The 14,562-nt window shown below is 43.9% G+C and overlaps 1 protein-coding gene and 1 pseudogene across 2 annotated transcripts; both read right to left on the minus strand.

Annotated features, from left to right (window-relative positions):
- Positions 1–4,295: 4,295 nt before the first annotated feature.
- KPNA2 (karyopherin subunit alpha 2) lies at positions 4,296–14,429 on the minus strand. Of its 2 annotated transcripts, none has more exons than XM_050920700.1 (11): positions 14,346–14,429; positions 13,087–13,208; positions 12,846–12,983; positions 12,276–12,364; positions 11,066–11,334; positions 9,170–9,264; positions 8,800–9,063; positions 6,708–6,941; positions 6,164–6,346; positions 5,012–5,161; positions 4,296–4,894 (listed from the first exon to the last, which is right to left on the minus strand). In XM_050920700.1, exons 2-11 carry the CDS (start codon positions 13,159–13,161, stop codon positions 4,802–4,804), a joined length of 1,590 nt encoding a protein of 529 aa, XP_050776657.1. In that variant the 5' UTR covers positions 13,162–13,208; positions 14,346–14,429; the 3' UTR covers positions 4,296–4,801. The 2 variants fall into 2 exon arrangements, with proteins under 2 accessions (XP_050776657.1, XP_050776658.1); XM_050920701.1 differs by having other exon boundaries at positions 13,087–13,219; positions 14,346–14,406.
- On the minus strand, positions 8,626–8,794 carry LOC127033418 (uncharacterized; annotated as a pseudogene).
- Positions 14,430–14,562: the final 133 nt, after the last annotated feature.

A 14,562-nucleotide genomic window follows, 5' to 3' on the forward strand; every position in this document is an offset into this window, starting at 1 on the left:
TGTGAGGAGCCCTGAGGCTCCCTCACAGGCAGCGAGCCAGTCAGCCTAAGCAGGGTAGAGGGCTAGCATGAGCTGCAGGAAGACCATGTCAAGTGAGGTGGTGACTGGTCCTCAGAGCAAGGACTGTGCCATGTCAGGGAAGGTTGTTGTGTCGCAGTGGCGGCTTCCCTTGAGACCAGGGGCCCATCTCAGGCAGCGCCCCAGGTACTGGGAGGGTTAAAATGTCACGCACATGGCCAATGTTGCCTCCAGCATTGACAGCATCCTCTCTGCAGGGGGAAACACACGCGGATGGGACCAGGCTGCTCTGCTCAATGTGAGTCAGAGGCCTGGGTCCCAAGGGGGATCACAGGCTGCCCAGCTTGGGTCTGGTGTCACCCCTATGTTTCTCTCGGCGCCGCTGAGTCCTCCCTTGCTTCTTTGAAAGAGAGCTGTGCCTACTAGTGGAGGGGAGTTCGCTCCATGCCAAAGACATGATGCTGAGCGCCGAATCTGTTCGGCGTGCCGGGGTCACTGCTAATTCCATTAGGAGACAGCGAAGTCTAATGTCCCTCTCTCCCTCTTAGTCCGTGGTTTGAAAGATCTACAGATCGCACAGAGCTCACTTACGTGGGTCTCGCCCAAGCAGCAGAGACACTGCGTGTGCGGATCACTTCTTGGCACAGAACTGCAACAGGAGTTGCATGATGAAGCCTGGGGCATGGGACATGCCCCAAGGCCAGACGACTAACTGGAGAAACTATTTAACTATTGAAGAACTGTACTACTAAGGCTAACTAGAGAAGGTGCAGCAAGGCTGGAGCACGAAATTCCGACTACCTTCACTGGCGGCAAGAAGGAACTGAGGGTGGGGGGAGTGCGCAGCTCCCCTTATAGCATGATATAGAGGTGCCACTCCAGGGGCTGCAGCGGTGCTTCCCTCCTATGGGTACTGCTAAGAGAAAAACTTCTGGCACCAGTGCACGTAGCGAGCATGCACACCTACTGTGGAATACACCTGAGCAAATCACTCGAAGAATTATGGACCTCATCTTGTAACTCCTAAAGCTCACCTTGCTTTGCGTATGGAGCAGCTGCATGGTCAGGCCCCATATACTTTTGTTTGTTCGACGTGAGTGGATTAATAAAAACCTAGAATCTTATAGAATAAGATAGTTAACAATACTATCTTGGTGAGGCACATAGGAGATTTACCTTGTCACTGTATTAATGTCTATCTTGAAAGATTTGTTTCTAACATACTATTATTTTCTAGTGCACACTAAGCATAACTTTGTAACCCAGTAAAAGGGTTAAATGTTTCACATTTAGTGAAAAGCACCATCTTTTTTCATCTCATCTCAAGGCCAGGTCTCACTAGGAACAGTTCTACAGGCGATCAGAGTAAATGATCACAAGGGTGCCTTCTGGCCTTAGAATACATGACTTTGTTAAATAGTATGAAAGCACATTGGGATTGATGTAGCACCCCCTGGTGGACCACTTAATATCAATATACTACATAGCTATGGAAATGCATCTTGACCAGATATTGGACCAACATTACACTGCAGGATGGTAGCATTGTCCTGAAAGCCGTCTTACACAAAAATATAAAAATAATATTGTAGAGACCGTAAAGTAAAGTAAATTGGTTCAATATCTGCAGATTTTTTACACTGAAAAACCGATTGTATCAACAGTGTCAGGAAGAAGCTGGAGGATTGAGAGCTGGAGAATGGAAACATGGAGCTTCTGGCACTCAGAGCAGCTGAAGCTTTTGATATTGGGGAGCAGGTGGTTCTCTTCACCTTCTCAATTTTGGGCAAGGGTGGAGGCAATTGTAAATTGGATGGCAGTTTAAATTAATCATTACTTACCCCAACAAGCCTTAACATCAACTAGCTCCTTGGTGTCTCAGCTATAAAGATGAATGCAATATGCCTTAAAGGGTTATCCTCTACACAAAACATTCTAGATTGTGCAAACAAACATTATTTTGCTAAATAGCATAGTTGATATAGCCACAGAGTATAAAACAGACAAGTTATAATCCCTTGCAAGTAGCTGTAGTAGAGCCATGCACATAACCCATTTTTCAGTTCAGTAACCAACCAAAAAAACCAACCTTGTTTTAGGTACCTGTCCCACCCATACTCTCTACTTGGCATGGAGCGATGCCTGGAGCTCTGCTCCGATGGTAGCTGACCAGACCTGGTTGGTGATGAAAGTGGAACAGTTTCCAGCCTCCAATAGGACGGCAAGCAGGCCCGAGAGTGGTCCCCTGACTGGTATGATCTGCATCGGGTCAGCGTCAACTGTCGAGAGCACATCGGCAGCTTGCTTCTAGGGCGGGGTCTGGGAGTCAGTGATACCCCGGGTACATGCAGGGTCATAATGTCTTCGGATACCTGCAGGGCCTCCAGAAGCTGATTTACCTCATTCATTTCCTGGCACCCAGAAAGCAGAAAAGGTGTTGGTATTTGGATCAGGCCTCGGATGTGTTTAATTATAGAGGCACAGGTTATCAAGAACAGATACTTACACAGTCTTCTAGGATTATTCAGTAAACAGTAAAAATAAACAAATCTTTGTAGAGGTTTGCAGGGAAAAAGTGAAGACTCCACTATCTGAAGTACATGCTAGATTTTCTTTCAAGTTATAATAAAAAAGTAGTAATACATTCCAAGTTGTTGGCCTTATTCGCTATAGCAAGCAATAATTTGGAGTATTTCCTGGGCAGCTGATACTGATTAGAAATCTGCTACCATTCTACATTGCCTACAGCAAGTTTTCTCTAGAAATTTAACTCTCTCCTAGCTTTTATTTTGAAAGCCAGAAAGAGTCCTCCTATAGTACACTATTATCTGGTGTACCCTCTCAGAGCCAACCTCCTTATTTAAATTAGATTGCAGGTACTGTCAGTCATGGCTTCTCCATAGATGTACCACATTCACTCCTACAGTAGTTCTTGACTTTATCAGCAAGCCAACCTCCAGGCACAGCCAGCATGAGTAGATTATAGAATTGCTTGCAGAAGATGTGTGAAGATTCATCAGGAGGTTACATGTTCAATGAGTTCAACTTTCTCTCCAACTTGGGAGCGTTTTAATTTTTCCTCAACTTGTGTCACAGGAGATTAATTACAGCGGAAGTTAAGATACCATAGTCTACATAATGCATTCCATTATCACCACCACTTACATCAGCGTAGAGAATCGAATAATGGGAAACCAAACCATTCTTTAGTGGATGCTTTCTATGGCTGTCCTAGTACAGCAACCTATTTCAGTAACAAGTTTTTTTCCTCAGACGCTATTATATGGTTCTTTTCCTACCCTTCTCTCAAGAGCATCAATATGAGCCTCCTTTAAGGAGGCCAGCACAAACATGACCTCACAGAAAGCTACTGAAGCAAGAGAGAAATTAGAATGGACGAATGCTGTATTCAACTTTCTTGAAAGAGTATGTTTGATTCTGAAGAGGAAAATTGCTGTAGAAGCTACTGTACTCCAAGATGATCTTATGCACATGAAACAGATTACAGCAAGGCCTAGCTGCATATATTCATCCACAAAATGTCTGATGTCCTCCTGAAAAGAAGAATCAAGTCAACATGCCCAGCCTTGGAGAAGCAGTGCTATACAACTTCTCCCCACCCCAGCCCCAATCCCCTGAAACCACTGCCAGGGTTTTTGGTGGGCATCTGATCACAGGCTGCCATTCCTTCAACATCCTTTCTTAATGAGGAGTCAAAGCCTTATGACATGTCTCTTCAAATAGGACCACATTAGGCAAACTAGGAACCTTTAAGCTCATGCTCACATCATAGACAAGAGGGAGTTACGAAGCTGCACTTTGATGCAACTGCTATCACACCAACATAGTCTGAACTGCAGGGTAGCATAGACATGGCTGTTAATATCTAGAAATTCACTACATTTATGAGTGTTATCAGAGGTTGTCGAGGGGTGGTACTGGACAACTGTATGAGTAGCAGCAAACAAGTAAGCAGCGTTATAACTGCTCCCCATTATGCAGTGATAAGTCAGCTGTGTCTGTCTCGGATTCAAAGTTAGGCATATCCAAGGCTTGAAGAGAAAGTGCCCTGGCTTCAGGAAAAAAAAACCCACCACACTTACACATTTTAGACTTGCACTCATCTACTGGGCTAGGAACTCATTCCTCTACCCAGCCACTAAGAATGAGGAACTGGTTGATTAACAGAAGTGCAAAAGAGGACAAAGTGTAAATACATCTGGTTTGCCACATCTTCCTTTAAAAATAAAGAGTTTGACAGTTCACACTGTGTTCCGATACCATTTTATTAAATTCTGAACACCAATTCTCTTTAAAATCCAGTTCAGTCTGTTGATGATTTCACTGTGATTGAGAATAGAGTGCATGGCAGTGGCTCCTGCTCTGAGAGAAGAGCATGATTTGTTAAGCCTCCAAATTCTTCACATGTACATAGATGTGACATCAAGAAACCAATACTTCCCTTATCCCAAACAGCATGAAGGCTATATTGGCACAGCCCTGCACTGAAATCACAATAAGAGCCAAAAAAGTATGGAAGTAGAAGAGTATTTACACGTGTACTTCAAGACTCAGGTAGAAAGATCGAGATTTACAGAAGTAATTCACACAGTATGTACACTGTTTTGAACTGTTCAAGTATGCTTCAGTTATACAAAGTGCTACAATACAAGTCACATAAAAACAGTTAAAAAAGATAAGTAGAGACATTAAGACAAATAGAAGGCAGTACTCAGATGGGTAACCCAGAGATTTTTGAAGCTGGCTGGAATGTATGAAAAGTCTAGAAGTTGAAAGTGTCAGGAGTACTTCCCTGAATCTGGAAAGTGTAACTATCAACAGTAGAGTCTGGCACAACATTTTGGTCTTCCTCTTCCTAAAAGACATGGAAAAAGAGGTTTGAAATGAGTATTAATATTTCAAGCTTTAAAACACTTGGTTGTGTTGAGATGGAGAGTGTCAAAACCTATGTTTCAATCCTTCAGTTACTCACCTCTGCTGAGAAATACTTCTCAATCAGGCTTGAGGAGGCCTTGTACACCAGTTCATTTTCATGGGACTGGAGAGCTTCAATTTTGTCTAGGCCTCCACACTCTTCAATCATGAGACAAAGTCTTTCGTTCTCGCCGATTTTCTCAGCAGCCTGCAAAGCATCAGCCATACAAGGTTCATGCTTCGAGAGGTTTGCTTACGTACTGCAGCACCACACATTTACCACAATGACTAACTTTGTAAGAGGGATGGATGATTTGTCCCTACTTGGAGCATATAGTGGGGTGGTTACCTGCTCCTGCCCTTCAGGGCTTGAAACAGTTCAGGAGAGGGCTGTGGCTGGGGCAAGAAGCCTGGGCTGTTTGGGGGAAAGTAGGCTTAGCTGCGGCCATGCCCCAATCAGGCCCAGGCAGACTCCTCCTGCCTGTAGAGGGAGAAGGGCCTGGCTGCAGGGAGCTAGAGGCAGGATACCTGAGTGGAGCAGGGCTGGGGAAAGGCAGAGGAGCTGGGGAGCTCCAGCCTGCGGCCTACAACAAGGCCAACAGGTACTGGGGGTTGCAGAGGGCAGCCCAGGGGTAGGCAAAGGCAGCAGACCCAAACCCAACCTTGCCAGTGATGAGTAGGCTGATACTGCAGTCTGCCCCAGAGCCTAGGGGCTAGATGATAACTGGCAGTAGCCTGATACTGAGGCAAGGTGGGGATAGTGGATGGGGATTTCCCAGGGAGGGGGGACCCTGATAGAAACAGGTTACTGCCAGGGGGCAGCACCCCAGCTAACATGGCACCAGAGTCCAGAAAGGGACAAGGGGGCCAAGCAGTAGTGGATCACCAGCCTGGAAATCAAGCTAATTCCCTGAGAGACCAGCAGGAGGCGCCACAGGGGTGAGTCTGCATTGCTACATGGCCATTTTTAGAATCAGTGAAAGTGACTGTTATGAACAAGGCCATGGCTCTTGGCTACTGAATACTAAGGTACAAGATACCATGACTGAACTCTATAGATAGCAACAATGCCCAGAAGTAGGTAACTAATACTGAATGAAACATGGTGGGAAGTGTCTGCAGTAGGCAGCTCCCCTTCAGTCATCGACTATTGGAGGAATATTTGTTACAGACCATCCTACCAACAATGGACAATCCTTGGTTTACTTACCAAGAAGATATTAGTAATAGCATCCAGAATAACTAGTACAGTTTTGCTGTCCTTGGCTGACAACAGGTTCAGTAAAGGTTCTACGACACCAGCCTGAACAAGGTAGACAATCTGATCAATTGTTCCACCACTTGTGTAGTTGGTCACAGCCCATACAGCTTCTTTTTGTGATTTGAAGTCCCCCTGTTTTAAAGAGTGACGTACTTCAATATAAACAGTAACAAGAAAGCAATGACTAGCAGATCAATGAGGCCGTCTACATTAAAGATATCCAAGTGCTTGTTTGAGCATGCAATTAAAGTATATGAAGTTCAGCGCTGAAGTTTTTGCCAAAAATGATTAACATACAGAGAGCACATTTAATGCCTCCTTTTTACACACAGCAAACTTGCCCAGAATAACTTCAACTCTGAAGAGTGGTCATCTTAACCCTACAGTAAATTACAGTCAACATCACCCTGAAGGGGAACATGCTTCCATATGCAAGGCCTGAATTTTGGTACTTGATTGCAGAATCTCATTGTGGAGGACACTGGATTTTTACCTTTTTCAGAATTCCAATGAGATATGGAATAAGCCCATGATCCACAACTTGCTGGATCTGATCCCGACGACCAGCAGTGATGTTGGACATGGTCCACGCTGCTTCTTTTTGGATGTTATTTTTGTGGTGAGAGAGCAGGCTTGGAAAGACAGTTAGTGCCCCTGATTCAATAACAATCTGTGTTTGGTCATCTGTGCCAGTGACAATGTTTCCTATAGCTCTTAATGATGGAGTCTGAAAGAGACATTGCAAAATGATGAGTTTAGTACATATCACTAAGGCCTGGTCTACACTGGAGGGTGGGGGAAATCAATCTAAGTTATGCACTTGGTCGACATACTTAGATCGACTTTCTGTGGTGTCTTCACTGCAGTGAGTTGACTCCTGCCACTCCCCCATCAACTACCTGTGCCTCTCACCAAGCTGGAGTACAGGAGTCGACGGGAGGGCACTTGGGAGGGGTGGGGTGGGGTGGTGGTGTAGATTTATCGCATTTAGACCAGACGTGATAAATCAACTGCCACTGGATCGATCGCTGCCCGCCAAGCCGGCAGGTAGAAGACGTACCCTAATTTCCACTAGTAGTGCACCTCAGAAGCAGACCATCACCACCAGAAGCTCTTCTGCTTTATCCCCTGCAGTTATTAAGTGGGCTGCTGTGGAATAAACCACTAGGATACCTCTCATCTGAGAAACCTGAAGTGGTCTAGATATTACAGCTGTTATACAGAAGGTAAACTGAGGTGGAGAAGATATGGTCTTAGCACAATATCCATATCACAAGTGCTGGAGATGGGAGGAAGACTCAAGCTGGACTCCTAGAACCCAGGCTCTAGCCATATTGAGCTAAGTTTTAAGATTCCATGTGCCTTTAACAGATTCCATTGCCAAGCACTGCCATTAGAATGCCAAGCTTTAGATCTGTGTTGTGGACTGAAGCCATTGGTAATTCAAACTAGTCAATTGAGAAAAGCTACTAGGTCTGAAGGAGTATCTTTGATAGTCATTATCCATGCCTCATGATCAGGGCCCTACCAAATTCACGGTCTGTAATGTGTTTTTCCATGGCTGTGAAATCTGGTCTCCCCTTATGAAAACTGGTCTTGTCTCCTTTTACCCCATACAGATTTCACAGGGGAGTCCAGTATTTCTCAAATTGGGGGTCCTGACACAAAAGGGAGTTATGGGGTGGAGTGGGGGGGCGTTGTTGCAGTATTGCCACCCTTACTTCTGCACTACCTTCCAAGATAGTTGGCCAGAGAGGGGCAGCTGCTGACTGAGGGCCTAGCTCTGCAGGTAGTAGCACAGAAATAAGGATGACAATACCATACCATGCCACCCTTACTTCCATGCTGTTGCTGGGGGCAGATCTGCCTTCAGAGCTGGGATCTTGGCCAGCAGCCACTGCTTTCCAGCTACCCAGTGCTGAAGGCAGCACCACCACCACAGCAACACAGAAAGGTAGCAGTACTACAACCCCCCCAACCTGGCCACCCCCCCATAACTCCTTTTTGTGTCAGGACCCCTATAATTACAACACTGAAATTTCAGTTTTTAATAGCTGAAATCATGAAATTTATGATTTTTAAAATCCTGTCTGTGAAACTCACCAAAATGGACCGTGAATTTGGTAGGGACCTACTCATGATTCATAACAAGAGACATGGTGGGCGAAGTAGTATTTTTTTATTGGTGCAAGACAAGCTTTCAAGCTTACACAGAGCTCTTCTTCAGGTCATGATTCATAAGTGAAATCAAGACCAGAGTGACGTCATTAGACATTGTCAAACTGTTAAAGTTACTGAGGAAAGAAGCTTGTTAGCTGCATAGGTCATTCACGTGAGGTCCTCAGGAAAGACCATCTAGTAATTAAGCTTATATCTACTCATGGATCACCTAAAGTATGTGTTATGGGTCTCCTTTTGACTACATGAAATGGCTAACAAGATTTGAAAGCCACTGCTCTTTTTTTTCCCCCATAAAAAACTCAGACAGGAGTGAGACAAATACATGCTAAAGTAATCAACTAGCAATAATCGCACCTCGGATTAACCTCATTAGCTACGATACTGCCACTACACCATCATCTTACCATTATTGGCAGTTCACCACATCCCAGGAGCTTCACAAGCTGTGGCACCAGTCCAGTTTTCACTACTACTTCAATTCTATCATTAGAACCATCAGTAAGGTAAGAGATTGCCCAGCAGGTATCTGCCAAGACCTCACGGTCATCATGCTGCAATAGACGAACTAGGGTAGGCAGGATCTGCTCAATGGCTTCTATGGGTGGTGCAGGATTCTTATTGCGACACAGGTTTGAGAGGGTCCAGGTAAGATTGCGCAAGTATCCAGACTGTAAAAGTAAAACATTTGTGGTTAGCTCCTGTTCAGCTGGGAGTTTTAGTGATTTATAATAGTTTGGTGCTTCCATTATGACTTCATCTGTGATGCACACTTACTGCTAGAGAAGATATATCAGGCACAGCAAGTAGAGCCAACAATGGGTCAATAGCACCATACTTAATAACTAGGTCTCTGTAGGCTGAACCATCACCTGAAAGCCAGAAGAAATATCTATGTCAGGAAGAGGAAACTCCTAACCAAATAGCAGTCTGTGTATAAACAGTGTCTCTTCCTTAGTTTAGTGAATCATTAAATGCTGATACTGATTAAGAAGCAGAGGCATTGGTGAACAAAAGGAGAACTGCTACTAGTGATAAGCCACTGGGAATGCATGTTTTCTTTCCTACTAAAGCCATGGACTTCCTGATCTGATATTTTCAAATGTGGCTTAAGATGTAGGTTTGGTAACAAATTTTCACGAAACTCAAAATTAAGTAAGAGTTTTCTCCCTCACCCTCCCTAGTTCTAATGGAAACCTAACCCAACCCCACACCCTTCCAACAAAATGTATTTGACCCAGCACTGAACCTGGAACATTCATTCTGTCTGAAGGAAATTCTAGAGTAAATACATAAATGAGAGTTATGCTAAGTGGGAATTTTAAGATACTTTAGTTGAATTCGCCGAGGAGCATGGCCACCGGACAAGCAGACGCTGAAATGCCGCCAAGCAGTAGCATCATCAAGAGGCATCAGCATTTCAGCAGCGACGCTTCTTGACATTGATGCTTCTCAGCAGCATTTCGATGGCAACGCTTCTCAGTGGCTGCTTGTCTGGTAGCCAGTAGGCGGGAGCACTGTGTTGGGGACCCCTGCCTTAGATTAAAAATATTCTAAGACACCTATTATTTACAGTCAAAGTTATTTCAATCCACTCTCAGAGACTAAAATCTTTCGCTCACAATTTAATTTGATGTCTTGTTGAAGTGTTTTTTACTGAATGGTTATTTTGTCAGACCCTTTCCTTCCCCCCCACATGTAGTAAGCAGTCACATTGTAGCACTAGAACAGGTTTATAGAAACATTTTTGCTTTTATTTCAATAAAAACTCTTGGACCCTAACATATCCCTACATTGTCAGACATAAATGCACTGTGCATGAAAACTAGAGTGAACTTAATGCTGTTGATGAGTTCCTGTAGTCCATTCCTGAGCAAGGATTTTTAAGATGCCTGATGGTGTCTTATGCAAATTATGAAGTACTTCGGAATTCTCATCTCTCATGGCTGAGAACCACAGTTCCTAGTTGCCACGCTATGGCTAGTTTAAGATTTTAGATGTCAAGAGAAATGACTTCAGCCTCAGTTAAGGTTCTGAGACTATGCAGAACACAGAGGTACCCCAGAAATTCACTGCCTAAGCCATGCAATATTTTAACAGCCATTTCTAGGATTCAAGTACTAAAATAATTGCTCCAGTGATCATCTGCATCACTATTTTACTCTTGCTGTATCTGAATTTATCAACTTAGAATTCAAGAACTAGATTGGACTGACTATAACCTGGCAGATTGCAGACAAACACCTGAAAGTTCCTCAGTATGAGACTCACTTCCTCCTGCCACGCCCCAAAAAACACACTTGTTTCAAGAAAAAGCAGAGTCTACTCAGACTGTATTGAAAAGAGAAGTAGCTACTATATTAAGATGGTAGTGAAATATGGAAGTGTTGTGTCGAATGGAATTTACAGATTGCCAGGTTTTGATAGAAGTTGTATGGAATACTGTACTTACCCAAAAGACAAAGAGTTATTTGTGACCATCTCCATGTGGGAGTTCAGGTTGTTATACGCTAGATGACATTGGGGGTGGGGCCAGATTTGCAAGAGAGAGCTCTGCTTGCTAGGTAAATGGAAACTACACTATTTTGAAAATCTGGCCTCAATGGCTTTCTCTTCCCCTTGTATATAAGGAAGTAGGGCTGAAAACAATGGTCATACATCACATTGATATACCTGCAATGTTTCCTAAAGCCCACACGGCCTGTTCACTGATGTGAGTATGGGGCGAAGCCAACAGGGATATAAAGGCTGGTATAGCCCCACCATCCACTACAGCCTTGGTTTGCTCCGATGTGCCAGAAGCAATGTTGGTAAGCGCCCAAGCAGATTCAAATTGAATAGGGCTACACTCTGCTCTACCCAAAAAGGAGACGAATTTTGGAATCAAACCAGCCCGGATTATATGGTCAATGGGGGGCTGCTTCTCTCTGGACAAAAGTTTCCTAAGGAAGAAATAAAAATAAGGAAGCATTATTTTTGTCCACTAAAATCTTTAGGACAGTTTAATTATTCTGAGATTCACTTTTTAAAATATTAAAAAAAAAAAAAACACCTTTCAAAAGGGGAAGCAGCAAAATGTACTGAGATGTTCCGACAGACAACAAGTCAGCTGAACACGAGCTAGCTAGGAAGCTTTAAAATGTTAACAAAATTGCTTTTGGGCAAAATTTCTTTAGAGGTTTTGTTCAGTAACTGAAGTGAAACTTAGCTTCATGCTGCTGCAACAGTAATAATGCATCTGAGCTGCTCAAGAGGTATATTCTAATGTTGAGAGAGCAGCAGCTGCCAGAGGCTGCACAAAAACCATGTGAGATCTTTCTGCTAGCTTGGACCACATTCCTAACTGGAACCATTGTGCTGTTCACTTCATTCAGAAGTGAGATCACAGAACCTGTTTTCCACTTGTATACATTAGTGTCTTAAATTCTCAGGCCTAAACTAAGCACCCAGTTCTATCCATAAACAGCATACTATATAAACAAACAGATGCAAGATTTAAAAAAAGGTCTTTCATTCTCAGTTTATAGAAAAAAATATCGCAGCACCTCTGTGCCACCACTAAGACCAGAAACAGAGTTGGGGGACAGCTCAGGTGTGCCAGGTTCTAAGTCCCACAGTCAGGTCAAACCTTTCATCATTTAAAGTTTATACATGATGCTAGGTTATAATTCCATTTGGCCCTACTCTCCACGCTGACTAGAGTGTCAATTCCAAAATGTTTACTTGCCAAAGAGCAGATTATAGAAGTGCTAGCAATGTTTACATAGAACTAGGCTTCGAATAAGTATTTGCTGTGATTGATACCTGTGCTCCGATTAGCTGAACCCCTCTATCCCCAGCCACATAGAAGAGTTGGATAAACTTTGACCTTGAAGGTTCTTACCTGGCAGCCTGAGTTGCCTGCAACTGAAGCTCCAAATTGTTACTGCTAATTCCTTTGACAATTTCCTCAACAGACCAGTGTGCAGTAGCCTGCATGAAAAACAGAAAGTTGTTAAGACTATGTTGGTAAGAATGTGTGTCTATATAGCAAGCAAAAGCTCCCTTAGACAGCAAGGCACAGTGCTATGAGAAAGCACTGGTTAAATGCACAATAGTTTATTGAGCATTGTGCAATTATAATGGGACTCCCAACCCGTGTCAGCCATAGTTTTGTCTACATTGGGAAAGTTAGTTGTTAGGTGTGCTAACATTAATTTTAATTAATGTTATTAAAAACACTTAACATTAGTGTAGATAATTGTGTTTAAAACCATCTTCCCACTGTAGACAAAGCCTAGCTATACTGTATCTTTTTGTTCCTTCAGTCTGAGGTTATACAGGGCAGCTACAGTTGGTAACAATTACACAGCACCACAGACATACATAGGAACATATCCACTGATGGAAGAAACCACAACCCAGCATGAGGGAAAAACGCCTCCTGATCTCACCGTGTTGGGGACTTAGTTACCTGATTGTTCCGGTTTTCCTGAAGAGGTGAAGTGGCATCATCTGGGAGTGTACTGACATTTCTTCTTTTAAGCATCTGATCATCTTTCTTAGCTTTCCTCAGTTCCACATTAACCTCAATCCGCCGCCTCCTCATTTCCTGAGAGGGGCAAAATGTGCATTCGTGATGAACTGTACTTCTCTTTTTAAAGGGCTAAATTATGCTTAAAAACACAGACTCCAACTGATGATCAGATACTCACTGTAGTGTCTTTTCCCTTATTCTTGAATCTGTTCAGACGGGCAACTGCTGCACTAGCATTCTCATTGGTAGACATCTTTTACAGGAGTCAGACCTCGGGCAATACCAATTTAAGGGATAGACCTGAAACAGATCTGAGATTAGCAATTAACTTATTTTAGCCAAAAAGATTTCAGATTAAGACATGCATGTGAAATCAAGATTGGGGTTAAAGATAAAGAACTATGTCCAGATTGCAGATAATTCCACTTAAAAACTAAATAACTAGCATTGTCTCTGATTTGAAAAATGCCATTGTTAAGTTAAAAAAAATCAGAAGGGATGGTTTTGTTTTGTTTTTTTAAAAAGCTTGCTATTGTTACTAGTGACACCTAAATTTACTAGGAATAAACAAAAAATTATGTATTTTATATTTAGATTTCTTACAGCCCTCAATGCATAATCAGATTAGTTATTTCTGCAAATAACATTGGTCGTTCAGGCATAGCAACAAGAAAGTTTGTTATTCCCCCACCCCAGGAAAAAAACAGAAGGGAAATTAGAAACACATAGGTTGGCAACCTGACTCGGGGGCAGGTAGATGCAGAACCGGTAGCTAACTTGAAACCCAGTCAGTTCCCTAAAGTGAGTTAAAGTTGATAATGGCCTTTTAAATGGAGATAGCCATTTTGCAGACACACCCCAAGCACAGTGCAGCCACTACATTTATAACGGGGTGCAGAGCACAGTTCCTTATGTAGGCTACGGGGAGCCAAGCCCCAAACCAACACAAAGAAGCAGCTACAGTCACACGGTCAAGAACATACCACCCGATTCAAAATAAGCCAGTAACCCAGTCAGTGCCTCCCCCGGGAGAGTTGCAATCTAGAAATCCCCCACCCATCCACCCTCCAGCAGGACGGAAACTACACTAGCGCCCTGTAATAAGCAATGGAGGGTGGGGGTTACGCATTCCCCCACCCCGCTATACAAACACCACATAGGAACTACCCCACTTCATTTCACCCTCTACAGCTCTGGACCACCACCTCCGCCCCATACAGCCTCAGAACCGCGCCCCGCCCAGCCTCTTGCCCCCTCATAAGCCCATATAGCCCCAGACCGCCGCCCTTCCCCCACACCTAAATACCCCATAGAAACTCCCCAACCTCATTTCACCCCTATTACTCCAGCCCCCCCCCCCGAACTTCCCCCTCTCCACCCCTTTTCTTCCATCACCCCCACCGTCTCCCGGACGCAGCGCACCAGACCTCCACCTACAACCGAAACCACCTCCCGTCTCTACAGCTGCTGCCACACTGACTGACTGACTCGCCTAGGCCACCAGCGAACACGTTGCCGCTGTCCCCGCCCCTTCTGCCCTGACCCCGCCCCTGGCGGGATTTAAATTTCCCGCGTCTTCGCTCTCCTATTGGTCAATTCGAGCCAAAGCAAGATTGTCATTGGTCAGTTTGAAAAAAGAGCTGTTCTCGCGAGG

Source organism: Gopherus flavomarginatus, chromosome 12 (genome assembly GCF_025201925.1).
Source record: "Gopherus flavomarginatus isolate rGopFla2 chromosome 12, rGopFla2.mat.asm, whole genome shotgun sequence".
Taxonomy (NCBI): Eukaryota; Metazoa; Chordata; order Testudines; family Testudinidae; genus Gopherus; species Gopherus flavomarginatus.

Coding starts and splice junctions, on each gene's coding strand:
- KPNA2 (XM_050920700.1), bottom strand. CDS start 13,161: ATGTCTACCAATGAGAATGCTAGTGCAGCAGTTGCCCGTCTGAACAGA. Junction 6,942..8,799: donor GTGGTGAACTGCCAATAATG/GTAAGATGATGG, acceptor TGTCTCTTTCAG/ACTCCATCATTAAGAGCTAT. Junction 4,895..5,011: donor AGAAGTATTTCTCAGCAGAG/GTGAGTAACTGA, acceptor CATGTCTTTTAG/GAAGAGGAAGACCAAAATGT.